This window comes from Anas acuta, chromosome 8, assembly GCF_963932015.1.
Source record: "Anas acuta chromosome 8, bAnaAcu1.1, whole genome shotgun sequence".
Lineage (NCBI taxonomy): Eukaryota > Metazoa > Chordata > Aves > Anseriformes > Anatidae > Anas > Anas acuta.
Genome location: NC_088986.1, coordinates 10509951 through 10537078, shown reverse-complemented (window position 1 = coordinate 10537078; position 27128 = coordinate 10509951). Strand labels below are relative to the sequence as shown.

The 27128-nt window shown below is 50.6% G+C and overlaps 1 protein-coding gene across 8 annotated transcripts in view; it reads left to right on the top strand.

The window, feature by feature from the left end:
* RNF220 (ring finger protein 220) overlaps positions 1–27128 on the top strand; it is a 183223-nt gene that overhangs the window by 117810 nt on the left and 38285 nt on the right. For 5 of the 8 annotated variants that reach the window (XM_068691376.1, XM_068691375.1, XM_068691377.1 and 2 more), the window contains 5 exons: positions 3609–3654; positions 11187–11282; positions 14254–14296; positions 21567–21688; positions 22706–22838. In XM_068691376.1, coding sequence (XP_068547477.1) covers positions 3609–3654; positions 11187–11282; positions 14254–14296; positions 21567–21688; positions 22706–22838 — 440 coding nt within the window. Of the gene's footprint in view, positions 1–3608; positions 3655–11186; positions 11283–13914; positions 14110–14253; positions 14297–21566; positions 21689–22705; positions 22839–27128 lie in introns of those variants that run through there. The other 3 variants (XM_068691378.1, XM_068691380.1, XM_068691383.1) reach the window with 2 other exon arrangements.

Here is a 27128-nt window from a genome sequence, read left to right as displayed (position 1 = left end):
TGAGGGATGCTCCTCCTAACCCTGAATGGGGGCTCTGTGGGATTAAATCCCACTTGACCATGCCTGGGGAGCTCAGGTGGCTGCGTGGAGCCTCCAGGCTTCTTCTGGCGCTGACACTGTAATTTTAGACAAGTGCTGCCACTGCTCTGTGCCCAGGTGTCCCCTCGGAGCACCCTCAGTCTCCTTTTGTTGCTACAACATCCCCAGCTTGCAAGAGCTCCAAGAAAAAGGACAAGCACTGCCCTGCTCGTGATAAAGCACAACTGGATGATCTAACCTCCAGCTCACGCCCTGGGCTCTCAGGATGGGAAGCAGCAGCTTCTATCCACGGGGATGGGAAGAGCACCACTCCCTGCGTGTGACTCTTTTTTTTTTCCCTGGCAAGCACACCCCAAAAGGCAGGAGCCATAAAAAATAAATAAATCTGGAGCCCTCCAGCGAGGGGGCCCATTGGGTGCCACTCCAGGCCAACAGCACCAGGGCAGGGACCTCGTGTTGTCCCCAGCAGTGGCACCAAACATCCACATGTGCAGGGATGCTGCAGCCCCCGTGGTTCCCATCTGGAAATGCAAAGCCTTCGGGGGACAGAGCGAGGCTGCCCAAGCTTCTGGGTCTCTCCAGGACCTTTCCTTTCTTATGTGGTAGTTTGGGGGGGATTGCCTAAAAGGCAAAGAAGTTGTTTTGCTGTAATGAACTAGATAAACAATTCCCCAAATAGATTAAAACTAACTGTAACTTATAAAAGTGGGTAGTAATTATATTTTATTAGCTAGCAAAACACCATTTTTTTATTTCGTAGGATAATTCTGTGTAAATCACCTTAATTAGAAGTGTCAGACGAGCCTGTGAATATCGTACTTAGTAACTAATTTCCTATGTACAGGTTATAATTTAAAACACATGGATCACTCTCCGAGTGGAAATATGCTAGCCATGAAATAATGTGGGGAGTGTTGGGGTTATTACTATGTAAATGTGTAATCATTTCAGACCACTGCAGCCTGGCTGGGTGATTAAAGAGAATCCCAAGGTCTCCAAAGATTGTGCTCTCTGCAAGGGCCTTGAGCAAAAAACTTTAAAAGGCACCGAAAAGTGTTTGAACTTTAAAGGTCTTGATTTCCCTTTTACCATTTTTAATTTGTCGGTGGTGTTTATGGACAGGAAGGCTTCTCTTTGCTGACGGCCCCTCCGCTCCCAGCCCCTTCCCGGCATCCTTAGGAGGCAGGGAGGGTGGTGTGGGTAGCACGGGGTCATTTAATGGGATGGAGGAGAGCAGCCGGGAAGAGCCAGGGCTGTTCCAGGGGCAGTCGGGATGGGATGTGTTGGAGGAAGGCTCAGGAACCTCGAAGGGAGGGATCTGGGCAATAACCTGCTCTGACCACCCTTACATCGTGGGGGCTTGGGGCTGAAGCTTGTGCCCATCCCGGGAAATAAATAAAAATGAACAACTGCTGTAGAACAGGGCTGAACTACAAGGGAGTAGTTGTCAGCGATCCTCCAAATGGAGAACAATATAAACTCTGCCAAGTTATTTAAATCAAGCCCTTCCCTCTTGGTCCCGGTGGTAACCTTTCAGAGGAACTCTCATCCTGGGAACTCCGGTTTCCTGGTGCTACAGCCATTTCTGGGAGGAATTAATGAGATTCTTCCTCTTGCCCTCTAAAAGGAATAATTTTAAACACCCTTAACAAGAAAAGGGAGGAAACGAGTTGTTTTTTTTAACCCAGTGTTTGGATTATAAAAGAAAAAAAAGCGTTGTTTCACACTTTGGGCAATTCGAAACATCAAGGTATTGCGGGAGGTGCACAAATCCCCAGCTGCTCGTGGCAGGGAGCCAGGAGAGAGGTGGTGGCAAGGCTGGGGGACCAGGGAGGTGGCAGAGCAGTGGGATGGGGCACGGTGACATCCTGCACCCCCACCAGCATCCAGCAGCGCATCCCTCGCTCCGTGGGCTGCAGCCAGTGAAGATGGTGGCTGTGATGTCCCCAAAATGCTCTGCATGTGTCCGCATTGAGCAGCACACCCTGGGAACACCTGGGAACACCGTCTGTTTGCTGCAGATTCATGTTAAAGCGCCTCATTGACCTCGGGGCCAGGAGCAGTGCTCTGGCATTTGGGGTGACCCAGCGGTGACAGATAAGCACGAGCATCCCCCCGTTTTGGGGCAAGGGCGAGGACGGTGGCACTGGGGAAGGAGGGGGCCATAGCCCCGGGAGAAAACACCTTCCTCCATCCCTTCTCATTTCATAACACCCAGCCATCTGCCAAATCAAGGCAGATTAAAGCCAGCCAAATTCAATTTCTCCCCGCTGCCACTGCAGCTCGGCATCTGGGGCTAAAGTGTCCCCGACAAAGCGAACATGACAGGCACATTGCTTTTTTGTCACATCTAGTACCATGTTGATCTTCTAAAAGTCTCATAAAAATTTATTGATGTCTCCCATATTGCTGTGATTGAGAAGAAAGGAGCGTGTGTGTGCGGCGCGCGCGCACGCGGGGAGGGGGGGGGGCGCGTGTGTGTATTAATGCTCCTGAAGTAGATCTGATTTGATATGTCTTGTTCTATTGTCAGCATCTGTTTAGCGAGGCTTTTTAATACTTTCTGGCTGCCGATCACTCATCCTTAGCCTGGGATGCGGGCTTGCATACAAATTTTGTTATTAAACACAATTCCATCCTCTCCCCCCCCCTCCAGCCCCCGCAGCCCCCCCGCCACCCACCCATCCATCACCTCCCCGGGGCTATGGGCAGCCAGCCGCCCCGCCAGCCCGCGCCTGCGAGCTCCGGCACTGGGGCTGGCAGCATATTTCAAGAGCCTTTTTGCCTGCTGCAGGTGCTTTGCATTGACAAATCGAATCACGGGGAAATAATTTATTTCCTAATGCTGTTTGCAGCATGTTAGCAGGAGAATTTACATGAGAGAGATTACTTTAATAACCAAAAAATTACAGTGCAGGCCTCCCCGCCATGTCGGCTTTGATACGTAATTGTTTCAAGTTTAACCTGTCTGGAGGGGGGAAGGTGTTATTAAATCTATAGCATCTCCCGCTGGTGAGGGCAGGCAAGGAGGAGCACCGTGACGGGGACCTCCTTCACTGCTAAACAGGGAGCAAGCTGAATTAACAAATCACTCCAGCCTCCGGCAGCGGCTGGAGCAGCGGGGATCTTCTTTCCCTTGCTCTTTACGCTGATTTAATCTCCCTCTGTTTCCCTTCCTCCTGTTTTATCACGCCTGACCCCATGCTGGGCTCACCACCCCACATTCCTCTTGCTGTGGGTTTCTTCCCGTTGCCCCCACAGGCTTGCTCCCTGCTTTTCCCCAGGGTGGGAGAGGAGCTGTGCAAATCCCGGGGACAGGGATGGATCCTGCATCACGCCAGCAACAGCACCTGGGTTTGGGTGGCTCCGTTCTTGGGCTCTGCTCCTTGGAGCATTTTCTCCTGCAGGCTGGGCTGGCACTGCCCTCTGTTCTGTGCCCTCCCCGGCCAGGATAAGGAGTCCCCTGTTGCTCCAGGGATGGGGAGCTCTGTGCTCTGCTGTTTGAGCTCCCCACACTGCCCACCACGGCGGTTTCGTGGCTCTGACCCCCTTCTCTTCTCTCTTGGCAGTAAGAACTCCATCCTGAAGGATGCCATGGCAGCGGGCACCCCCAAGGTAAGTGAGCACAGCTCAGTACGCTTTACCGTGGAGGGATGTTCCCTACTCCCCATCACCTTCCCAGCCCAATCCCTGCCCTGCCACTCATTGTTCCCCAGGGAAATGACCGTCCTGGGCTGTCCCCAGCAGCGCCATGCTCTGGGGCCAGGCCAGCAAAGGGGATGTTGTCCTCATACCCCCACTGTGCTGGAGCGGCTGGGTCCTCGTGCAGCTCGGGGACAGTGAAGCTGAAGGACCCAGCGGGCTCCAAGACTCCAGATTGTGTCTAATGACAGCTAATGAGAGCTGATCACACGCACACTGAGCTCAGGCTGTGAAATCATGCACGGAAGCTGCGGAGCCAGAGCCATATGCCAGTTCTGGAAGAGGGGAATGAGGCTGCCTCAGGGGGACCAAAGCACACCTGAGGAGGAGCCCAGATCACTGAAAAACCCCTCGTCAGCTGGATCCCCATCCCCTCAGTACCCACCTCCCATCCCCTTGGCTCAGAAAGTCCTGAACAAAATGCACCAAGCATCATGGCATCGCTGCAAAGGGCTTCACTAATTAGCTGCCCTTAATATGACGCTGCCACGGGAAGGACCAGAGCTTGGGCAGGCACATGGGTGGCCAGGAGCATGGCTGGGCACTCGTAGTCCTCTTGCACAGCCACCGAAAACCATGCTGTTTGGCCCAGGCTCTGTTTTGTTTGTAGTGCCAGCAGCTTGGGGAGGGCACATGAACCCTGATGCAGCCACCCAGGGAACTTTAGTGCTGGGAACTTCAGCTTTTTTTTTCTTTTTTTTTTTTTTTTTTCTGGATATTTTGGGTAATATTTTGAACCACTTGGAATGCAACATCAGAACCAGGGGTAGAAATTGCAGCTCCAGGCTTTCCCCGTGAGGGCCGGTGCCTCGGCAAGCACATAAACACCCTGCCTGCCCCCTGCCCCGGGCCAGCAGGCAGAGATAGCTCCCAGGTAAACCCGTCCGTTTCCCAAACCTGTGAGGGAAAATAAAGACCCACAGGGCCTGTGGTTGCCTTTGGGTGTCCCAAAGGAGCTGGAAAGGGCACCTGCGAAATAACGCCTGAGCGGGAGAGGGACGGGTGGGAAGACGGATGAGCTGTTTGGAGGGACACGCAGCAAGTGACTGACAGACAGCAGATAAAGCACAAGGTCCATCTCTCGGCAGGGACGGGCTTTTGAAGTTTCCATTGACAAAGAATCCCATTTGCCTTGAGCGAGGGGATTAAACTGGGACTGGAGAGTCGTTCTATGTAAAGGAGATCAATCGTCCCCTGTCACCACATGGATCTTTTCCCTTTGCCCGTCACGTCTGGGCCTAAGAACATTAACTTCAAGAAGCCACGAGAGCAGGGAGGGAGAGGGTGAAATCAGGAAATCTTTCATTCCCTTCTCAGAGAGCTTGAAAGCCTCTCAGCCCAGGAGGATTCATTATTTCTAGGTGGCTTTTGCTGGGAGACAAGGCCTGTGTGGCACGGGCAGGCCGGGCGCTTCCCCGCTGGGTGGGCCTGGTATTAAAGCCCCCTTTGTAACCACACGGGGCTCGGGAGGAGGAGGTGGCAGCCGGGGCCGCTGCTTCCCTCTGTGCCCACTGAAATTCAGCAACGTTAGGATGTGAAGACCCTCTGGGAAAGTCCATTTCTTCCCCACAGTTACCCCTGCAGACGCCTCTCCTGGCAGCAGGAGCCCAGGCGTTAAGCGCGCTCCTCGCTCCCCGCTCTCCTGCCCCTCAAGAGCTGTCAGTCACCAGGCTGGGTCAATTTTCATGGCAATATGTCAAAGAAAATCCAATCACTCAACAGGGGATGCAATGAACGCAGGATTATTGTATCAGGTTCTTCTATTATCGGGGCTGACCGAGGCAGTGACGGCCAAGCGAGGCCTGTAAACCGGGGGCTGCGGCCATCACATCTGCCTGGGTCTGGGCTCATTGCAGAGGCGAGGTGAGGAGGGTGGCACGGAGGTGGTGCTCAGCACCACAGTGCTCAGCATCCTCGGGGCTTCCTTGTGGAGCTTCACGCCCATGGGAAGGGATGCAGGCTGTCCTTGCTCTTGCTGAACTTGACACCACAGCTCCATGGTGCCATTCTGCAGCGTGAGCTGGTCATTGCTTGAAAATCCTTCATGCCATTCCGGGTCCCCGTGGGGAAGTCCAACACCAGAGTCACCTGGGAGAGTGCTTTCTGAAGACGTGTCCCAGCCAGCCATGCCCCAGACCTCCCTTAGCCTAAGCTACCTACCTACCTAGCTACCTAAGGGTGTTTTTTTCCACTGTCAGGCTGTGGAAGTGAAGCTCCCCAGTGCTTGCTGTGGGTTCGTCATTCCTCCTCCACTTCTCCTGCACATTCCCTTTCCCACCAATGGCCCAGCTGCCAGAAAATATTGGAGCAAGGGGCCAGGGCCAAGCCCCCTCCCTTACACCCAGCAGATGCCAGCGGTCGCTTTGCTGAGGTTTGCACCTTGGGTGCCCCCAGACCTCCACCGTGCCGCAGCCCCACGATCCCCCACCCGCCCCGCAGTTTTACAGCCTCGCAGAGCAGTTTGAGAGAGAATTACAGCACCTAGAGGGAAATTTGACCACTAAAGCCCTCCAAGGAAAAAGAGCTTTGAAGCAAGCAAGATTTGGAGCCTGAAACCTTGATGGAATGGCTGTGCTAAGCCCTTGCCAGCCGCCTGTCTCGAGATGAAATTTCCAGCGCGATCATTCAACTTCTGCATATCGTGTCTGGTGCTAGGAGCAGGGGCTGGTGGCAGGGCCCCAGGGCTTTGACTCCTTCTCTTGTGTCAGGGACTCACTGGGGGGGCTCGGGGATGTCACACTCCTCCCTCTAACTCTGATTTATGAGAAAAGATTGAAAAGCCAAATATGAACACTGGGGCAAGGCTACAGCCGAGCCGGGGACACAAGAACAGCCCACAGATATGCGAAGGAGGGGAAATTACCTCGGATGCGTGTCGGCTGCCAGCTCGGGGTGACGAATACCAGAGCCACTCCAACAAAAATCTCCACCAGGTTTTATTCCATAAAGCAAATTACCCCGTGAACAAAGCCCCTCGCTCCCCTTGGGCCAAACAGCTGTGCCCTCCCCTTGGTCCGAGGGATGCTGCGTCCGGCAGGAGGAGCACACAGGGATGTGGTGTGGGGTTTCTGTCCCAGATCCACCAGGACAAGGGCTCCATCCCCTCCATCCTGGTGCCTCCACGAGCAGATCGGCTGGAGGGGGCTCCCTTCCCCTCTGTGCCTTGCCCCAGGGGGCTCAGAGCTCGACTGCAGTCCCAGGTGCAAATGTAGCATGCACGGAAATAAATCAGCAGCCCACTGCTGACACCGTTATTTCTGCTCACTATTCACACCCTTCCTACGTTTAAGCTTTTCATCCCCGGCTCCATCCCACCTTTATCTCTGCCAGCTAAAAGCCACTGGACAATTTTGCCTCTCGCTTTCCTGGGAGCAAATGCAGACCCTCCGAAAGCTTCTAGGAAAGTCAGCTCTAATAGTGGCATCTTTTTGTCAGGGATCCTCCAGCAGCAGCGTAACAAATGGCTAGCAGAGAGAAGGGGGAAAATCACAGCCAGGCCTGGTATCACTCATTGCTTTCGGGTTACAGTTCCCAAGTGATAACAGCTATTAGCAACACTTTGACGGCTTCCCTACCGTGGAGGGGAGGGCAGGAGACAGAAAACATGTCAAGCCATCACCTCCATGTTAAGTGATAAGTACCTATTTAGGCGGCAGAGTTAAAGCTGAATGCATCAAGCAGGGAACACTTTGTGCCAAAAAAAAAAAAAAAAAAAAAGGAAGAAGAAAAGAAAAAAAAAAAAAGGACCATATAGATACATAAAAAGCAGAGTTGGGATATTTGTTCTGCTGACAGCAGCTGTGATGGATCGTTTAAGAAAAATAGACTCCCTGTGTTTTTCCAGGGCTATCAGAAAGCTGGAGTCCAGCACTTTAACACTCTCAAATGACCAGCCTTGAGAGGAAGCGGGATGTCAGCAGTGCCGATTCTGCCCCAGCGAGCTGCTGGGTTTGGGGCTGGTGGTTTCCATCCATCCCTCGCTCCAGCAGCTGCACCCAGACACACGTCCCCTCCTCGTGCAGCTCCAACCCCACACTGCACGGGGAGGTAACGCTGTGCACGTCTGGCTCATGCCAAACCTGCCGAGCACCCAAACGGGGAGGATGGAAATGCCGAGCGGGGCCGTGGCTGCCCAACACAGCAGGAGGGGCAGGAGGAAGGAGCGAGCACACGGCTCGGACAAGATTGATGGCCTCGTTGCCATTAAGAAAAAAATTAGCCGGTGGCGGCTATCATATTAAAGGGTGAAGAAGCCGTGAATTATTTTCTTAAAGATCTTATCACTTACAATGATAATTTTACCTTCCAAAAGGCCACTTTTAATGAGGCAAGCCAGGCAAAAAGTCATGATTTAATGCCAGATTTTTTTTTCCAAACACATTTTACTGCTTTTTTGTCCATGTTTAAAAAGCGCCGGTGACCTTTTTTTATTTAGCTTGCCCCAGGTGTAATGCTCAGGCTGATCCTCTCAGGGTTTATAACCTCCGCGGAGAGTGCCTTTACCCAATGGAGAGATGATTTAAAGGGGAGGGAGAAATATGAGGCTGCACGGTGGCTCACACGAGTGTCTTTGACACTGGGAGCTGTGGTTTGCCACGGAAGGGGACACCAGGGAGAGGAGGATGCTCTCACCCCGGTAGCTCAAACGCTTCCCAAACAGGTACCCAAGGCAGTGAGCGTGGCACAGATTTCTGCATGCCATGCCTCACTTTTGAGGTGGAAAGACAGGATTTGGGTCTGCCCAGCAGCTTAGGGGTGCATGAGGGCTGGGAGGGCAGGTGCAACGCTGCCCTTTTCCCCTGCAGCCGTCTTCCCAGATGCTGGCGGTGAGATGGAGCACCTAGCCCCTGGGAAACAGCCCCAATATGACAATTTGGGGAAAAAGAGGCCAAAATCGGGAAGGCAGACAGCCTGGCCTGATGCAGCAATGGAAGTCACCCTGCTCTCCAGCACCTTTCCCAATCCCTCAGCCCCTGAGCCTGCTTCTCCACGTGCCCCATGGCCATCCCACTGGCACGGGCTGCAAGGCAAAGTGTGCCACGTCTCAGGGAAATGAGAAAAACAAATGAAGTCGAGTTTCCTAACAGCAGAGGGGAAGTGTGACTTGGCATCTCTAACGCCGTGCTTAACATGCCGGCAAGGTATTTAAAATTGAAGTGCTTGCACACAATTTAAAAATAGACAGTTTATTAATCTAAACTGCAAGTGTATGTAGAAGAGGCCTCGAGATTGACATCTTTGGGATTAGTTTAGCCCTGCGTTTTTCCAGAGGTCATCGCCATGGTGCTCAGGAGGTTTGTGGAATAAATGGGGCCGGCGTTCTTCCCGGGACCACACGCTAAAAACTAATACATAACGTTTAATTTACTGTCTCCATAGCTAGCCCAACCATTTTTCACATAATAATATTGGATTAGAGCTACCAGAGGCTGAGGGGGGAGCTGGAGGCGGGGAGGGTTTGTCTGTCTGTCGACGGGGAATGGGGAGATGGGTATTTTTTCCCCTTTTCTAGAATACATTGGAAAACGGAACGCATTTAACCCTCCCAGCTCCAGAGCGCTCAGCTTATTAGGGGGGAAGGGGCATTAACACTGCTGCAATCAGGATGTTGTTCCGAGTCCCACTTGAAGGCTTTGAGTCCCTCCAATTTATGGGACATGTGCAATCCTGCTTCAAAAATGATCTTCATTCTCCTCTTAGAAAATAAAGCCCCTAAATTATAGCAGGAGCTGGGGTCTGCATTCTGCAGAAGTTCTCCTGGTAGCTCCTCACGGCTGATTAGCTGATAATTGAGCCCCCCTGTGGGGCAATTCCCCCGTGACCCCTCTCACCCAGCACCCCAAATCCTGCTCCCCACCTGCACCCCTCGCTGCTTTGCTTCCCTCGCCAGGCAGGCTGTCGGAGCCCGGGGATCACATCCTGCTGACTGAACGGATTTGTATGCTGAGTCATTCTTCCCCTTGCTCGTATCTTTCCAAAAAATGCACATTTTTTCACGTTTCATTTCAGCCCAGAGGCAAATGTTTCTGGAATGCTTGCCTTTCTCCAAGGTATTATGCTTTTTAATAATGTTGTCACCACACTTGACCTGTCCAATTCAGATGATATCTACACTTCCCTTTGCAAACATACACATCTCCGAGCAGTCATTTATTGTTGGATCTTGCCAGCTGATTCTCGGAAACAAACATCTGGAGAGCTGTGCTTACAGTGTATATTTTTTACAACGCAGCGTGCCATATTTAACCTAGTTTAGCTAATTTATATTTTAAATTAGAATTTTAAATTGGATTTCCCCTTCAAATTCTTCTAATAATAAACTTCGCTTACAACTCAGCGTACATTTTTTTTAAATGCTATCGAACTCCTGCAGGAATTTTCCCGCTCGGGTTCATTGCCTGTAGAATTTAGACTTACCCACTATTGACTTGAAGTTTATCAGCGATTTCTTAGGTCTCAAACACCACTGATCTTTTTAACCTTCTAAAAGGCCCTTTTTTTCTGCGCCGCTTATTAAAATAAATAGCATCATTACAGAATGAAGAGGTGGTTGTGCTGCTGAGAGCTTTAGAGTGGTGTACAAGGCTAGAGAGAGATGTAGTGGAACCTGCAGTGGTAGATGAGCATGTGCTGATGTTGCTCCATGCCAGCACACCCCCATGTCGCTGTATGGTTTTTGTAGATTTCTGGGGGGGGGTTATTCATCAGGGGACTCTCCTGGACCCCCTGTGGCATCTGCAGGGCAGAGTGTGTCTGTGCAGTGCTCTGACACTACGTGCTGTACAACCAGAGATAAATTAACGGGCACCTGGGAAGCCTCGTGTGCAAGATGCTCGCCCAGCACAGGAGGGGCACACGCAGAGCAGCGTTTGCTGCCGTGACTGTTTCATTGCTTCCTCCAGCCCATGAGTGCTGGGCAGCCTTTATGGTCCAGGGATGCGTGCTCATGCTTCCCCTGTAAATAGCTCATCCGTCAGACGGGGCAGGGGAGGGCTGATAGGAGAGAAAGCAAATTTAAGATGGTTCTCACCGGCTGAATCACTTTAAATCGCATGTCCCTTGGGCTCTGGGCTGGTGTCTGCTTCTAAAACTGGCAGCGCGTGCTGAAAGCAGCATCAGCCTGACCTCCCTTCCCCAGCCAGCAAACCTGTTGGCCTCTGCCCGGCACGGATTGCGGGGTGCTCCCACTGCCCCTCCTCGCACATCGCTTTGAGCAGATGTGTTTGCAACGGGCTGGAGCAGGCAGCAGCCCCTGCAGCCCATCCCGTTACAGGGCAAGTGATAAAATCCCTTCAATGTGAAGTGTGAAGCCACTTCACACCCCCACATTGCAGCAGTCTGTCCCCACGCCAGGCAGAAGCGATCCCCACACCTTTGAGGGCAGCTTAGCACGGGGCAGAGAGCCTGGCCATGCTCACAGCATGAATTTCTCCTTTCTCTCGCAGTCAATTTTGTTGTCGGCCTCAATCAAGCGGGAAGGAGACTCCCCGACAGCATCGCCCCACTCCTCGGATGACATCCATCACTCGGACAGATACCAGGTAAGCAGGCAGACACCAGCGCTGCTCTCGCCGTAGCCGGGGAGCCAGCTCGCTCCAGCGCCCGCAGCTCTCCAGGAGCTCCCCAGCTCTGCACCAGTGCCCACCTGCCTGCAGACTGGGGACACAATCACTTTGTCCTCGCATGGCCACAAAGGCAGATTTTTGCCTGCAGGGTCCTCCCTGCTCTGGCTTTGAACCACAGCTGTGCAGAACTGCTTGAAATCGTTGTAAAGGTTTCTGTTGCGTTATATTCATCACCCCTGCCGTTGCTATGGCTGTGTTTGTCATTACTTACCCCATGCCACTGTGAAACTTCCAGAGAAGTGATTTTTATTTTTTTTTTTGTATAAGAGTGAATGATGTCAGCCTGCAGCAGGCCAAAATTCTCCATTTGGCTGGTGTGCCGCTGCCCAGCAAACTGACTCGTGACTCCCACCCAAATTTTGGACCATCTGCAACCATGCCAGCGTGTTTTGTAACCCTGCTCTGCCCAGAGAAGTAGCAGGTCTTGACTTGTTGCGACACACTGAGTAAATGTTTGGGGAGATGGAACAGCAAAGGATGAGGAAGGCAGCAGCCAGAGTACAGCTCTGCTTGTAGGAAGTCTGTGTTTTGTGGGCAGGCTGGCAACCTGGACTCCAGTTCGAGACAGCTCCGAACAGTTTGGCTGCAAGCCTGTGCTCAGCCACTGGCTTCAAAACTCCAAAAGGCAGCAGATAAAATAACTGTAGCCTTCAGCACAGACCCAAGCATTCCTCTGCCTGCCATGAGGACAGGCTGGGTGGGCCATAGCTGGACCAGCCTGGCATAAAACCATGACCCCATAAAACCATGATAGGACATGCTGTCCTATCCCTATATCCTCTCCTATATCCATGGTCCTATGTCCTTGGCAGTGACTCCCTGTGCCCAAGGTCAAGGGATCCTATATAGGCCACTTCATGTGTGCCAGGTCTGCACTTGGAGCTGCAGGAGAGGCTGATGGCCATTGTTTGGGGTCTAGCCCAGCAGCCCCAACTAACGCACCCATTCCTGGAGACAGGCCCTATTAGTAGCAGGAAACTGCCTTTGTTGCCCGTTATCCTGCCCTCTGCCCTGTTATTAGTGATATTATCAAACAAGGGCCAAATCCTCCGGGTTTTGCTACATATTCCAACGTAGCTGTGGGTTCTAATTTGGTGTCACATCACGGTTGCTTTACCCTTGTATGAATGATGAGACCTGGTGCAAAGTAAGAGAAGCAAAACCCACAGAAGATACAGAAACGCCTCGTTCAGGTAATTCATCTCTCTTTCCCGCCTACTTAATAAGTAGGCGAATAAATAAATTATGCTCCTTCCAAGAGGGTGTGGAAAAGACTTTTGCAATGGCCCCCTTTGTTCGAGATCACCCCTCCCTTCCCGTTCCTCCAGATTTCAGTCTCGGTGAAATTGGCGGTCCCTTGCAGTCCTCTGTTCCTATAAATTTTTATTATGTCATACTTGAGGACAAATATTCTCAGCAGAAGCCCCCTCTCTGTGCTGAGCCTAGCTGGTCTCTAATGTGTTTTAAGTTTGTGAGCGTATTTTATGGAGGGTTGCAGCCCTTAATGCAAATGCGTAATGGGAGCTGTAAGCCCGCACTGCAGGGAGAAAAGACCTCTGGGGCCTGATTTTCATTTACGCTTACGCTGGCTGCTTTATGCCGCTCTGGCAGCGTAAAGGGACCTCGGAGTGGGTGCCAGGGTTGCGTAAAGCCTCTGCGTATCCTTAATAAAGCCACGCCATCCATGAGAGTTCAGCCTTCCTGGCTCATGAAATGCTCAGGAACCAGAGCTGAAGGCTCTCGGTGACTTTAAAGGCTGCAGAATTTAAGCTTTCTGTATGCAGAGGTGTGCTGGGACTATGCCTGTCCCTTGTGCTTTTTGTGATCTAACGGCAAATATGAACTGTATTTCTAACACGCTAGGATGGGATATTGGCGTATGGCTTTTCCGAACTCCTATGACTCGTTTTCCTTAGTTTTATTTAGTGCTTATTCACCATGGGGATATTCATGGAAGAAAGAGCTTTGTGAGAGGGAGTGCTGCAGGAACACCGGCTTGCACAGCGCTCGGCTGCCTGCATTGCTTAATTAATTAATTAACTAGTTAATTAAATTAATTAACTAATTAATTAACTAATTAATTGAAACCAGCGCCGAGCAGCGTGAGGGGACGCTGCCGGGGGGCACAGGGCCGCTCATGGCGGTGGGGAAGGCCCCGGCCTGGCTGAGGCACCAGGAGGCCCCGAGGCTGCCTGGCCCTGAGGGAGAAGGCGCAGGGCAGCAGCTGATTGGCCGGCACCACTGGGTTCCAGTCGATCCCAAGGCTCTGATTGGCTGCTACTGTTGAGCCTGAAGTGCTCCCTCTTCCTATTGGCCAAAGCGCAAGGCCTGCAGCCCCTCTTAGCCCTCCATTGGCTGCGTGGCCCTGCAGGCCGATTACCCCCGATCTCTGATTGGCCAACCCCTCCCGCCGCAGGGCGCTGATTGGCCGGGGGAGGAGGGTGCGAGGAGGGGCTTTGCCGGGAGGGGGGGGGCCGTGCTGCCGCCTGCCGGTTGCCATGGGAACTCCCTCCTCCGCCGCCTGACCTTTCACCCCCCCCCCCCAGCTCGGCGGCGGGTCACATGACCGGGGCCAACATGGCGGCGGCCGCCGGGGGCTGAGCGGCGGGGCTCCTGCCGGGCCGGGCCGCATCCGCCCGCATCCCGGGCCGCGGGGGGGGGGGCCGCGGCTCCTCCGCCTCGCCGCCAGCCCGCGGCTATGCAGAGCGGCACCAGGGGGCCCGGCGCAGGCGGCCGGGAAGAGGTGGGGGCGGGGGGGCGGCGGGGGAAGGCCCCCGGGGGGGTTGAAGGGGGGTTTGGGGGGGTTGGGGGGTGCTGGGGGGGGCCTGGGCCTCGCTGACCGAGGGGGGGGTGCTGATGGCTCTCCGCTCTTGTGTCCCCTCTGCAGACCTTCCTGCGGGTGCGAGCCAACCGGCAGACGCGGCTGAACGGTGAGTGCGGCGCCACGGCTCTGCTCCAGCCCCAAAATCCCCCCCCCGAGGGGTCCGGATCCTCCCCCCCCCCCCATCCACATCCACATCCCGGCCTGGCCGCCTCTGCTGTGGCAGCCCCCGGGCTGGGATCGCTGCACGCCGGGACCCCCACACGAGCCGTGCGCAGGGCCTGGGCCCGCTGCTGTGAGGCCCCGCGGCCGCTGCTGGGTTTTTGCGGCTCGCCCGGCAGCACCGAGGGCTCGCAGTGAACTTTTAAAGCAGCGGTCGCCGAGTCTCTGAGCGGGCTTGCGTCTGACGTCACGGCTGTTGTGATTTTTTTTTTTCCTTTCAGACCCGCGGATGCTGGCGCGCTTCTTTTAATCCCGTGTTTCCGGGTGTTCATAACGACAAGAGGGCAAATGTGCTTAGTGAGAAGTCCTTTAGTGTTCAAAAACTAAAGCAGAGCTCGTTTTCTTTCAGAGAGATCCATCCCTATCTTTTCTTTACTGAAGTTTCAACTTCTTCAGCTCTTTCCCCAAACTTCAGAGAAGTTAGAACTTAACCACTTAAATAACACCAATATTCTGCCATCTGATCTTATAGATGACCTTATAGCTGGTCTAATAGGTACCACTTGGCTTAGTTGCTCAAGCCACCAGGCTTGCCAATTTTGAGCTTCCTGCTGTGATAGTTTGGGACAAATGGGTGACGTGATGATGCTGTTTAGTTAGGAAAAGGTAAAGGTATCTTTACAAAACAACAAAAAGCTTTAGATGGTGCTGATGCTGAAACAGTGTGCTTAAATTTGAAGTGCTACACTTAGTATAATCTTAAATAGAAGTTTTATGAAGTTACTGACCCGATGTCTTCACAAGGAGCGCATACCTGAGTTCAGAGATGGCTCCGAGACTCTGAAATACCCACCCCGAGGGCCAGAACCTGTGAACTCTTGAAGGTCTGTCGAGTCCTACATCAAAGAGATGAGTTACCGTGCATCAATTTGGGGTAATTGTTGGCATGTGCACACTACTAGATGAGCGCAGTGAGCTGCCAGCGTTTGCAGGCAGTCCCCTTTCCTGACACAGGCTTCAGATGACTGCGATGCACTCGGGGGTTACCCTGCAGTGACTTGTTTTGTGTGACAAAGGTCTCTGGAGTCAGTGATGTCAAACTGTTTCTTTATCGTTTTGGATAGTTCAGTCTAAGCTCACACCTTCCGCCTTTTTTCAGACCAGTAATTTTAAATAAAAAAAGTCAGAGCCAGGCTGGGGAGGTACTTGGCATTGTGGAGTCCTTCAGGATGAATGAAAGCTCTTGATGACAGCGTGCTCTGCTGAACTGGCGCAGCGGTGCTTTCTGCTTTTGACTTCAGCCTGACAGGGCTGCAGCGCTGTCAGTGTGGGCTGCCGTTGAGGAACCCTTCTTGGGCACTGTTTGGGGATGTTTTGGTCAACCTGGGCTTGTCAACTAACAGGAGCCTCAAGTTTGCTCAGCATTTGCATTGCTTTTGCTGAACCCTTTACTCTTTGTATATGCATTGTGGGGTACAGTGAGCAGAACTAACAGACATGTTCCAGGTCAGGGCATTTGGTTATTCTGTCTAATCCACTTTGAATTGTGATGTTTCCTGGCTGTTCTGCTCTATGCCGTAGCAGTACCAGCTCCAGAAGTTAGGAAGCTGAATGCAGAACTACTAGCTGAAATGCTTTGGATCACAAAGAAAGTCAAGCCGGATCAAAATTGGTTCCTCCTGACCTTAGCTTTTCATGATTCTTGGTTATTATTCACAGAACATCCCTGTAGTGATGCCTGATTCACTCCTGTGCTGTCAGATTAGTGTCCAGCCGGATGGTCGGATAGGTGTACAGCTCCTTTCAGTGCTTGTGACCACTGAACTCTGCCTGCTTTCTTCTCTCCTCCTCACCAGTAGTTTGCACTAAAATAACTCATGGTATCCATAAGCTTTGCCACGTTATTGTTAAACAGTTATTTAAGCACTGTTGCTCCAGATGGAGAACGCTTGAGCACTGTGGGGAAAAAAAAAATGCTTATTTGTCTGTATCTTGTGTTTTAATGAGCATCTAATCAATCACACAATTTTATAGCTTGCTCTGTGAGATTGGTTTCCTTATCCCTGTCAGTTTACATTGTCAGAAATTTTGTAGGACTTGTCCAAAGGCATCTGGCTCTTTGTTAAATGTTCTTGTTGACACACTGAAGAAACTTAGCATATAGAAAACTCTGTCAATGAAGAATGTACCATTTTGTTTGCTTCTGTTACATTCTAAAGGTATTTTTCAGTATCGTTTCTACCAGCTTGTGTTGGTATCTGTGAAGTTTCTTACCAGCTGAGTTCCAGGATCACTTTGGGAAACTCCTCCTGTAAAAGGAGACCCATGGTGTTTGCTCTTCTCCCACGTTGTCCTTGACTCAAATCTCAGCTGCCCTGGCTTTTTGTGCCTGAGTCCCGTCAGATCTCCTGGATTTGTTTCATCCCGTTGTGGTTGCTTCAGGCAGAACAACAAGAGCTAAGAGAAGGTAGAGAGAGGGGCATCTTCTGTGAGCTGCTGTTGGCCTCGCTGCCAGGTGATTAGGTCCTGATAGTTACGTGGTTTACGGGTACCTGGCAGTTCAGAATTTTAATTCTGGAAGTCAAGCTTTTAACTTCAATTGAGCTGTAAGTAAGGTGAATGCGTGTGCAAGCCTTGGAGCAGCAGATTAATGTTCTGTCTTCCAGGCTCTTGACGGAGTGTTGGTATCTGAAGCTCCCCATCAGGCTCAGTGAGCTAATCCAGCACCTTTCACCTGTGCTAAACTCACTTTGCAGAGGTTGTGTCCTCGTGAACCCAGGAGTATGAGATGCTGATTCCCTACAAACCCGTGTGGGGAAGAAGGCATTTCTTTCATTTGCCTTGTTTCCAGTGTCACCCAAGTCAGAACTTTTTAGCCACCCTGCAAATTGATGCTTACGGAATTTAACCTGCTTAGGTGCTCGTTCAGAATCAGAAGCACAAAGTTACACAGGTCTATCGGAACATGGATTCTGCAGGTCAAGGCTGTGCCACCCTCAGAGAATAGTGTCAGATTGCTGGAAATCATCTGCGTGGAAGTTTGGCCGTGTAAATGTGAAAGCCCCGTTGAGACCCTTCTGTGAATTTGGCCCTTAATGTTCTCTCTCAGGCAGATGAGCAGCAAATTACACACAAGGTCTGAAACAGATTTATTCTTGACCATCTGTTTTCCTGCTCTAGCATGTTCTTGAGGTGGCTTTTTGTAGTCTGCCATTGCTGCCTTTGTTCCTCGGATCAGATGCTCTTCGATAGGCTGCTCAGCCCCAGAAGCTTTTTGTCCTAAGTCCAACAAAGCGTAAGTTCTTGCAGTAGATTTGTAGAGAGGAGGTGCTGGGATATCTTCGATTGAAACTCCTTTGGCAGCTGCCTGGGAAACCGGTTCCAGGACCGATGGTGCCCCTGATGGAATGCTGAGGGGATTGGAGTTGGACTCGAACCAGCACATCGTGGGCTTCTGCAGCTGGCGATGGGTGGGGGAGGGATAAAGCTAGACGGTTTTCACCGGAAAGGAGACAAAAATGTTTCCATTTAATTTGATTGGCCTGCCATTGCAGGAGCTGCTAATGATGTCTGCATGGGGCTCGGGGGACCACTCAACCTGGTGGAAGGAATCATGAGAGATATTGCTAGTAACTTAATCATCCCCTTCGATGCTGCAGGAGAGCTTTGTGTAGTGTCCACTGCTGGATGCTTGGTAAGAGCACTCCTGAGGGAATTAGAATGCCCTGTCCTGAAGGTGAGTTTTTGGTTACAGGGGAGGTGGCAGTGAATACTGAAACCCGTTAGCTTTTTTCCCAGGAAACTTTTCTGGACGCTGGTAGGGCTCAGAGAAGAGGCTGTGTCCTGCTTCTTGCTGGTGTTATCAGCAGAGCGATGCTACAAGGGGATGTGAGAGGACAAAGTGCTCGAGGCTTTAGTGCAGCCTCAGGGAGAACACACCCAGAAAGAGCACTGCGTAAAGGATGTCTGTGAGGAGGGGACCTTCAAGGTGCTAGAAGCCCTCTGATGGCCTAATAATAATTATTAATCTTAACAAAAATTAGTGAACTCCTCACCTCCTGGCGGAAGGCTGGAATAATAACTACAGGCTTTGTTCAGGTGGAGATAAGAAGGGGTCAGCCCCGTGCAAAGCCCTTTTTCCCTGAGCTCAGTCCTTTGCAGCCAGTCCTCCGCTGGCTGTTTTTATCTCCCTGAATTACAAGAGGGAATGGCTTTTTTTTTCCTTTCCTTTCCCTCTCCCAAGCTCCCACGACAGGAGCGTGGGGGAGAGGGATTAGTGAGCTAATTAGAAATGATTGCATCTATCAACACTAATTAACAATCCTGTGGTCTCACTCGCGTGTTCTTTTGAGCTGTTCCCCGTCGGGACAGCGCCACAATCACCCCGTGCCTTTGGGGCCGCTCTGTCCCTGCTGCGCTGATTGGAAGTGATAGCCGGGCATGGAGAGCGCTGCTCGGGATGGCCTTCGCTTCCTTTCCTTTCCTGCTGTCACCAGGGGCACCCCGAGCCTTCACGGGATGAAAATGGCAGGGGGATTCGCTTTCAACACCTCTCCTGTCCAGTGGCTTTCTCACTCGTGGCACTGGAGCTGAAAGGGCTGCTGCTCCGAGAAGCTAAAGGAGCTGAGAGGAGCTGTCTGCTGGGTCTGGCACGGAGCTGAAAGAGCTCGGTTCTGTTCCCAGCACTTCGGCAAAGCAGGTGCTTGTTGTGGCAAAAGGATCCCAGGAATTTATCAGCACAAGACCTAAAACATGCTGCTTTCCTTTTGTTACTGTGGGAGTGCGTGGGCTGGAGGAGTCTGGCAGTAAAAAAATCCAAAATACTGATACACTCGTCAGACAGACTGGCTGACCTGGACTCATTGGCCACAGAGACTCCTACCCAAATATTTTCCCTGCTTCTTCCCTCCGTGTTTAAAACCAGGACGAGGTGAGGGAAAGAAGTCTGTGACCGGGAGCGAGAAGGCTTTGTTTCCATCTTCCTGCGTTTTTCTCCGGTCAGATAGGTGTTTACTGGGGTATGGTCGAGTCAGATTCCAGCCTCCTCTCCTGTTTTGTGCTGGCTCTGCAGAGTTAATGAGGCAAGGAAGGAGCATCTGAAACTTGTGTGGAAGAGACAAGCAGGAGGCTGCAGGTACTCACTAAACCAGAACTCCAGAAGTCTCTCATGCACTGAAGTACAAAGCAGACAGAGCATGGATTAACTGGGGCTGCTGCTGGTAACAGGGCTGCGTGACCTTGGTGGAGGAAGAGGAGGAGGGAAGGCTTTGGGGGCTTCAGGAAGGGAAAACAGAGAAGCTGAGGGGGTCGTTGTTTTATTTAAAAGTGGAACGTAATTCATCTGGGCACACTGAAATCAGAAATAACACTTTTTAATTAATTTTTGCTTCTGTTTTGACTGGAAGTCGAGCAGTTTACCTTCTGGAGTAAAGGTTGGCAGTACGAGGAAAATAACTGGCTTAAGCAGGCGGAATAGGAGGGAAACTAGCAGAAACATCCTCCGAGGAGTACTGAACTACCTGAGGTGTGAGGAGAGGCAGGTGGGTGTCTGCCTAGCGTGAGAGAGGAATGTGGAACTGCAGCAAACAAAATTCAGACAATTGCTGAAAGCCGATGCATTGACTCAAGAGGGTTGCTCTTGTTCCAAGTGCCAGGCCTCAGAAACACTCCTGGTTTAGCCTGAAGTTGTCTCTTACTGTAGGAATGTTACACTTGCAGAGTCGTTTTCATGAAACCAGGAACACAGGTTTGTTGTGGGGGGAGTTTTTTGGGGGGGTTTCTTGCAAATCTGCTCTCTTTTGGTGCAGAAAAGCATTGTCCAGGGAAGAATTTGCTGCTGTGTTAATCCTAGAGCATCATGGAGTGTATGGGATGGTGAACACTCCTAATTCTGGGTTGTGGGGAAGCATGTCCTAACCCAGAGAGTCCCACATGCAGGGAAGCCAGCAGGAAAGCCTTGACAGAAGCCTTTCAGGTCTGTGGCAGTGCGCTCAGCTAAGTCGTGACAAATCCCTCGGTGATGTGAATGCACTAAACTGACATTTTAGAAAACAATTGACAGAAACTTTCCCCGTACCCTGGTAGGGTCCTGGCATTCCAGCACCTTTCTCCTCGCTGGCTGCAGGGAGCTGTTGATCTTCCAGTCTGCAGGCACAAAGGCTCAGAGCGCGCCGCGGTGCTCGCCACGTCAGGAACGATTTCTGGCTAACGCAGCTCTTTGGTGGTGTCATCTCTCATTATCACTCGGGCTTTCCTTGGGCTTTTCCTTGTCTCTCATTCAGAATTTTGACCTTCCTTATTAATTAAACAGGAACTTTCCTGCAGCCAGTGATTGAGTTATTCGGTAATACCTGCCTAAAGCCATCATCATAAGGGACAGAAGTTCTTTTTAATGCAAATGATTCGGTTCCAGATGTTTTGATCACATTAAACGATGGCTCAAATTAACCAGAGATTGGATTAAGCAACAGGCTACCTTGGCTGCTTTTTCTAATCATCGTGATTCCCAACGTGTTTGTTTCCCAGCCGTGCCCTCAGGAAGGCGGCGTAGCCCCAGTTCCTCTGCATGTGAAAATAGGGAAATAATAGAGACAGAAGCTGTCTAGGATAGGTGCTGCATTTGTACCAGCAAGGATCTTCCCATAAATGTTACCTGCTGCTAAGGTGCTCCTCTGACTTGTTTGTGATGGTCTGGGAAGGAATTATTCAGGGTGTGCAGGTCCTGAAAGTGATGGTAACCTGACTTGTCCAAGGCTTCTGGGGCACTGCACCAGCTCTCTGTGGTCTGAGCTAGTTTCTGTGTAGGGAGTGGGTGAGTCTCCCACTTAGGAGGCATCATCCAGAACAGGGTTCAGTGTCTTGATTTGAAAATCTTGCCAAGATTTGAAAACAATTTGGGCTTCCAATAGAAAGTATTTGAATAACTTAGGATTGTGCAGTAGTTATTTGCTCTCTTGGCTCTTAAGCTGTGAGCAGCTGCCTTTCTGAAACCAGGTTATGCTGAGCCCCACGTTGCAGGTTTCATGTGGAAAGCACTAAGTAATTCTCCATGCTGTTTAGGGGGTCAGAAAAAGGAGTTGTGATGGGGTTTTCAGGTGTGAAACCGTGCCATTTCTGCCCAAGGCTTGTTCTTTGGAGCTGAGCGCCCAGGGAAAAGTGGAACTGCAAACTTGACATGTTTTCCTCTTTTGTTTTCTTTCCTTGGTTTCTCCATGCAGCTCGGATTGGAAAAATGAAACGGAGGAAGCAAGACGAAGGGCAGGTATGTCCCCTCTGCAGCCGACCTCTGTCAGGATCCGAGGAGGAGATGAGTAGGCATGTGGAACAATGCCTTGCAAAGGTAGAGGCGCAGCAGGATCGCCAGCTGCCATTCCCTTCTCCCTACTCCCAGCTTTGTCTGCAACTGACCTAATGTGGGGCAAAAACTAACATTGCTGAGCTCGCAGGCAACGCTAACTATGTCTCCCTGAGATCTGTAGTCACTTGCCTTTGTCTTGGAAGATGGATTCTTCTGGATTTTCTCTTGTGTCGCATTAGTGACTTTTTTATTTCATGCACCCTTTCACCGTTATTGAAGTTGAAGTTGTAGACTGTAAAGGCAGAGCTATTGAAGTTTATGAAGCCTTTTGTAGGACTTTATGCTTCCCGCGGAGCACAGCAAGAGGAGTTCTTTTTGATCTCTGCCTTTGACAACATTAGAATTATTTTTTGTTGGCTTCTTTTGTAAGACTGGCACCTGTAAATGTTGCATGACCACCTTACTCTAGGAAGTACGTTTGAGCAGGACCATTCTCTTGCTGTTCTTCCCAAAGACGGGAATAACGAGGAACAAGCCCTAGGGGAAAGAGTTGTCACAGGGCTTTTCATGCTCGTTTTGCAGAAAAGCCCACAGCAGAAAACAAATTCATTCTTGTTGCATCAAGGGGTGCATGATGTAAGGAGGGGTGCCTTTTGATCAGCACACCCAAATAACGTGCTCTGGGAGAACATTCCTTGCTAGTTCCTGTAGCCTGGGAGCTTCTCCATGCTGGGGATCAAAGGAATCTGTTGCTTCTATGGTAGAGAGGGAAATCATGCATGCAAAGTAAGGGAACGCATGTGAAATGCACGTGTGTCGTTGTAGGAATCAGAGCTTAAATTTCTGTGCGCAAAAATGATGACCCCTTGCCACTTCTGCTCTTAAGGTCATCGCGTTTGTCTAGTGCTGATTTACTTCTAGGTGCCTGGGGATGGGGGAGGGAAGCAGATGCTGCTCTGGGAACAGTCTGGCTTTCCTTCTCTATCCCACCCTGAGCTGTTAGCTTTAATGAGCTATTTCGTGCATCTCAACGCTCTGCCCCTGCTTTACCCCGTGCAGAGAGAAGGTTCCTGCATGACTGAGGATGACTCTGTGGACATCGAGAACGAGAACGGCAACCGCTTCGAAGAGTACGAATGGTGTGGGCAGAAGAGGATACGGGCTACCACTCTCCTGGAGGGAGGATTTCGAGGTGCGCCAATGTTTTGGGGTCACTCGTGAATCATTCTGCTGTTGAAGTTGATTGTTGCTTGTCTTTGGAAGGAGGGACCTGGAAATCTCTTTCACCAGGGGTGGGACCTTAGCCCTTTGCAAGCAAGTAAAGCAGTTCCAGCTTTCTGCCCCTCTGGAATTGCAAGAGTCAAAATTTCTGCAAGCCTTGAACAAAAGCATGGCATTATTTCTTGCTCAAGAAATGTGGCTAAAGAGGGAATGAGTAGGAATGGGCAGAATGGGGAGATCATTTGGGGAAAATAGCTTCTTATGTGTTACACATAGTAAGATATACGTGGAAATATGTGAAGAGGGGGAAATAGAAATGAAATTGTAAAAATTCCCAGCCTGGAGTGACGAAAGCTGGTGTATCAGCCTCTGGTGATGTATTGAAGGTGACAGCTAAGTCGCTTTAGCACCTGCATAAAATATTAAAGGCCCGGTTGTGCATTTATCACTCCATCCCTTTTAAGGTTGATAAATGAGAATCCAGGAACCTGCTCTGCACCTCCAGCGCTGCAAGCCCTTAGGGCTCCCAGACAAACACATTTTATTTTTCCTTCTTCTTCTGCTCCTTCCCCAGTGACGGCGAAATCAGTTACTGAGGAGAGAGTGAGTTATGGCAAAATTTGACCTCTCGTGAGCTTTATTGGTGAATGTAATTTTAGCTGGAAACCTGGCCCCTTTCTTACACTCAGCCCTTTGGCCTCGGAGACGAGGATTTACTAAACTGTTCTTTGGCACGAACCTCTGGCACTAAGGGGAGCCTCTCGCAAGCAATCCACGTAGTGCATGCCTAATGAGGGGAGGAAAGCTGGCTCCCTCCGTTCAATAAAGAGGGTGGGATGTGATCTCTTCCTATATCAGCTTGGATTTTAATTTAAAATATCTCCAGGGGAAAGGCTACTAAGTAAGGGACTTGAACTTAAAAGCCAGTCATGCTCAGTGGCAACCTGGCACCCCTGCTCTGCTCTTACCTTCCTCTGAAATTAAAGTGTAGCAGAGCAGATATCAGGAGCACAGAGGTGAAGGAACAACTTCTTCAGGTTTTAACAGCTAACCAGCAAAACTCACATTGTTTACTTCCCATGTCTGTGGCCTTCATTTTTGTAACTTTTTTTTTTTCCCCCAATGTGGAGAGCCGAGTGTGTGTGTGTGATTGGAGGTAGGGTTCTGATGAGACCGTGCAGGGCCTTAGGCTTTTCTCTAGTACAGTTATTACAATCAGTAGCAGGGAAGCGTGGGATGCCTCTGTGTCACTGTCACTACTAGTCCTGGTGAGAAATGCTACTCGGTTCATTTCTGCAGTTTTCTCCTTCACCCTCACCAAACTACTGAATTTTTGAGAACAGTCTTCCAGTTCCTTTGGTCCTGACATTGTGGTGTCTTCACCTGGCTAATATTCCCAGGCTGTATAAATGCAGAGTACTTACTCCTTGGTACTTACTCCTTATTTTAACTGGATCTCTCAGACGTGCTATCTGACATTATATAAACCATTATTATGGTATAACCCAGGATTATACCCCTTCACTTCTTGATGCAGGATGCTCTTCCCTAAGCAGGGAACTTCTTGCCACCAACTTTCTACCACATTTTTTAGATGACCGTATAATATCTGCAGGGTACCTGCCTGCCCTGCACAAGAAGTTTCCATAAAATTTGGGATGCAAAGCTGGAATGATCTCACTTGTTAGACAATTGTACTTCTTTTTAAGCAAGTTAAACTCTTTCATGCTTCTGTTAGTGGTTCTCATGTTTTCTCTGGCTGCTGCCATTCAGAGGTCTTCATCAGTCAGGCCTGCTTTGTGCGCTCTCGAATAAACTTAAGGTGAGTGTCTCTTTCCATTCCCTGCCAGTGCCGGTTTTTCCCTTGGTTTAGGGACAGAATCCCTAATGTTCAACCCTGAAGCACAGCACGACGTTTTAGAGATGCTCTCCAATGCTTAAACCTGCTTTGTCTGGAGTTGGCAAGGCCCTCGTTAACCCTCCTCACCCGAGGCTCTGTGTTTGGCTCCGTTCCCTTTGCTGAGAAGTAGCAGCGATGTGGAAATCAAAGGCCTTTCACAACGCCAGACAGCCTTTGCCAGGCTTCACGCATGTCACCAACGTCTAAAGAGTTGACGTGGGGAAATACATAAAACCAGAGGGGAGAAGAGATGGCCGCGTGTCTCATCAATTTCAGTTTTAATGGTGTGTTGCTGTGAGGAGATGTCACGGCTGGGCCGTGGGGGGAGCAGGTCGCTGCAGCCATCTCAGTCATCTCAGAGCACTGGGCAGCCTCACAAAACTGGCTCAAACTTAGCACCTGGCTACTGTTTTTTATCATTTTTTGGTTAATGGACAAAGCTTGTCACTCTTGAGGTGAAAAAAACTTGGTTAATTTTATGCAAGATCCCCTCAGGGTCTCAGGTGAGAGGAGGTTGGGGGATCTCGGGGTTTTCATCTTGAAAACAGAAGTCAGGGAAACAAACAGCCCTGCTCAGGTTATCTGGAAGATAGTCCAATGCCTGAGAGCAATCACAATCTGAGGGGCTCACCTGTGTGGTTCTTAGGATGAAGGTTTCTTGCTCCCAAAGCTGTTACAGGGAAGACTTGCTCCTCTCTGCTAAGGGCTGTCTTAGGAGGTGGAAATTCTTTGTCTTCTGCACTGGTGTTGCAGCTACAAATCCACAATGGGCTCTCATGCAGCAGAGCCAAATGTGCTTACCCCAAATTGCACGAATGTGGAATGTAAATGAAGATTTTTGTCAATTATATAGGGTTTGGCACCACTTTGTTTCAGCAGAGGCCCTGTTTGAGGTAGGAATTTGTATCTGGAGAAGTTCCTTCTGTTTGGGATGGGTACAGAAGGCTACCAGCATGAAATGCTGCTGTTCTAATCAGGCTCTTGCTTGGAAGCAAAAAGCTGTACAGAAGTATTAATAAAATCTATTCCTATCTCAGAACTGTTACAAGACTAAAAATTCTTTTGAAATACCTGAACACTTGGTAGCCATCTGTCCCCATGTCTCAGGATCATCCCTCTCCGATGGGCTTTGTTGCAGGAGATTATTTCATGCAATCTTTGTCTAATGAGTTTCTCTGTTTAGGAAGCCAACGAGGCTTCACAAGTGAAAGCATCAAGTGGCTCCCTCTCTGATGTTTTTTTTTTTACCACTCAACGTATTTGCAGCAGCTCCTCTGTTCCTCTCCAGAATGGATGCACGTTACCCTCAGTGTTTACACTGTAAGGTTATCCCTTTAAAGAATTCCTGAGGGAAGTTCAAAAGGTTTTTTTTCCTTTTTCTTTGAAAGATTCAGTGTCTCTTTTTGTGTGTATGTCTCTTACTTGAAAGAAGGAAAAGGGAGGGGGGGAGCGGGGAAAAAAAAAAAGTGCTTTATCTGAAAAGAATCGCATCAGCTTCGCGCTGATAGAAGCCGCTGTCATCTCTTAAACGGCTTAGCACAGTCAAAAGGCAAGAGGACTTAAAACAGTGTCTTACACAGGGATCGATGGGTGGAACACACAACTCCTAACTGCAAAAAAAAAAAAATAAAAAAAGAAGTGCAGGGGGGAGAGATAACGGTAATGATTGCATTGAGGGAAGCTTGAGGGTGGCTTGTTCTTTGTAAGGCGGCTTCAAAGGTGTCTGGAGCAGAGCCTGAGCAAACTGTCCTGTGAAGTCGCTGCCTCTGTAGGGCTGCGGGAGGAGGGAGGGGGCCGCTGCACCCTTCTGTTCCTTAGCAGATGGGACAAAGTGGATTAGTAAATGCCAGGGTAGCAGCTCCCTTCTGCCACCCGCGCGTTCGAGGAGGGGTTTTTGTCACTCGATCTCTCTCTCTGTCTCCCTCCCCGGGAAGGGGGTTTGCCCAGGAGAGGGGCAGGAGGCGAGCTGCGGCCGGGGCTGTCGGCGGGGGACGGGATGTCAGGTTATCGATCGCACCTCAGTCAGGAGAGCTGCAGGCGCAGCGCTCTGAGCACGAGCGGCAGCGTGCTTAATGTGATTGAAAGGCAGTTAAAATGGCGGTGACCTTTTCAGGGGGAATTAGATTGCCTGCCAAGAGTGGTTAGAGGGAGTGATAACGCCAGCTTGAGGAAGCTGTCCAGTCTGCTTCAAAGGGAGGGAGACAGAGACAGGGAAAGCAAACTAGCAGCAAGTACCATTTAAAGCACGAGGCACGCGGTCTGATAGAACAGAGATTGCTGTCCTCTTTAGATATGAAAAGATTGAAGAATTGTAGCTAAGTTCTCCCCGTCCGTGCTGTCCTCCTCTTCTCCCTTCCGTCT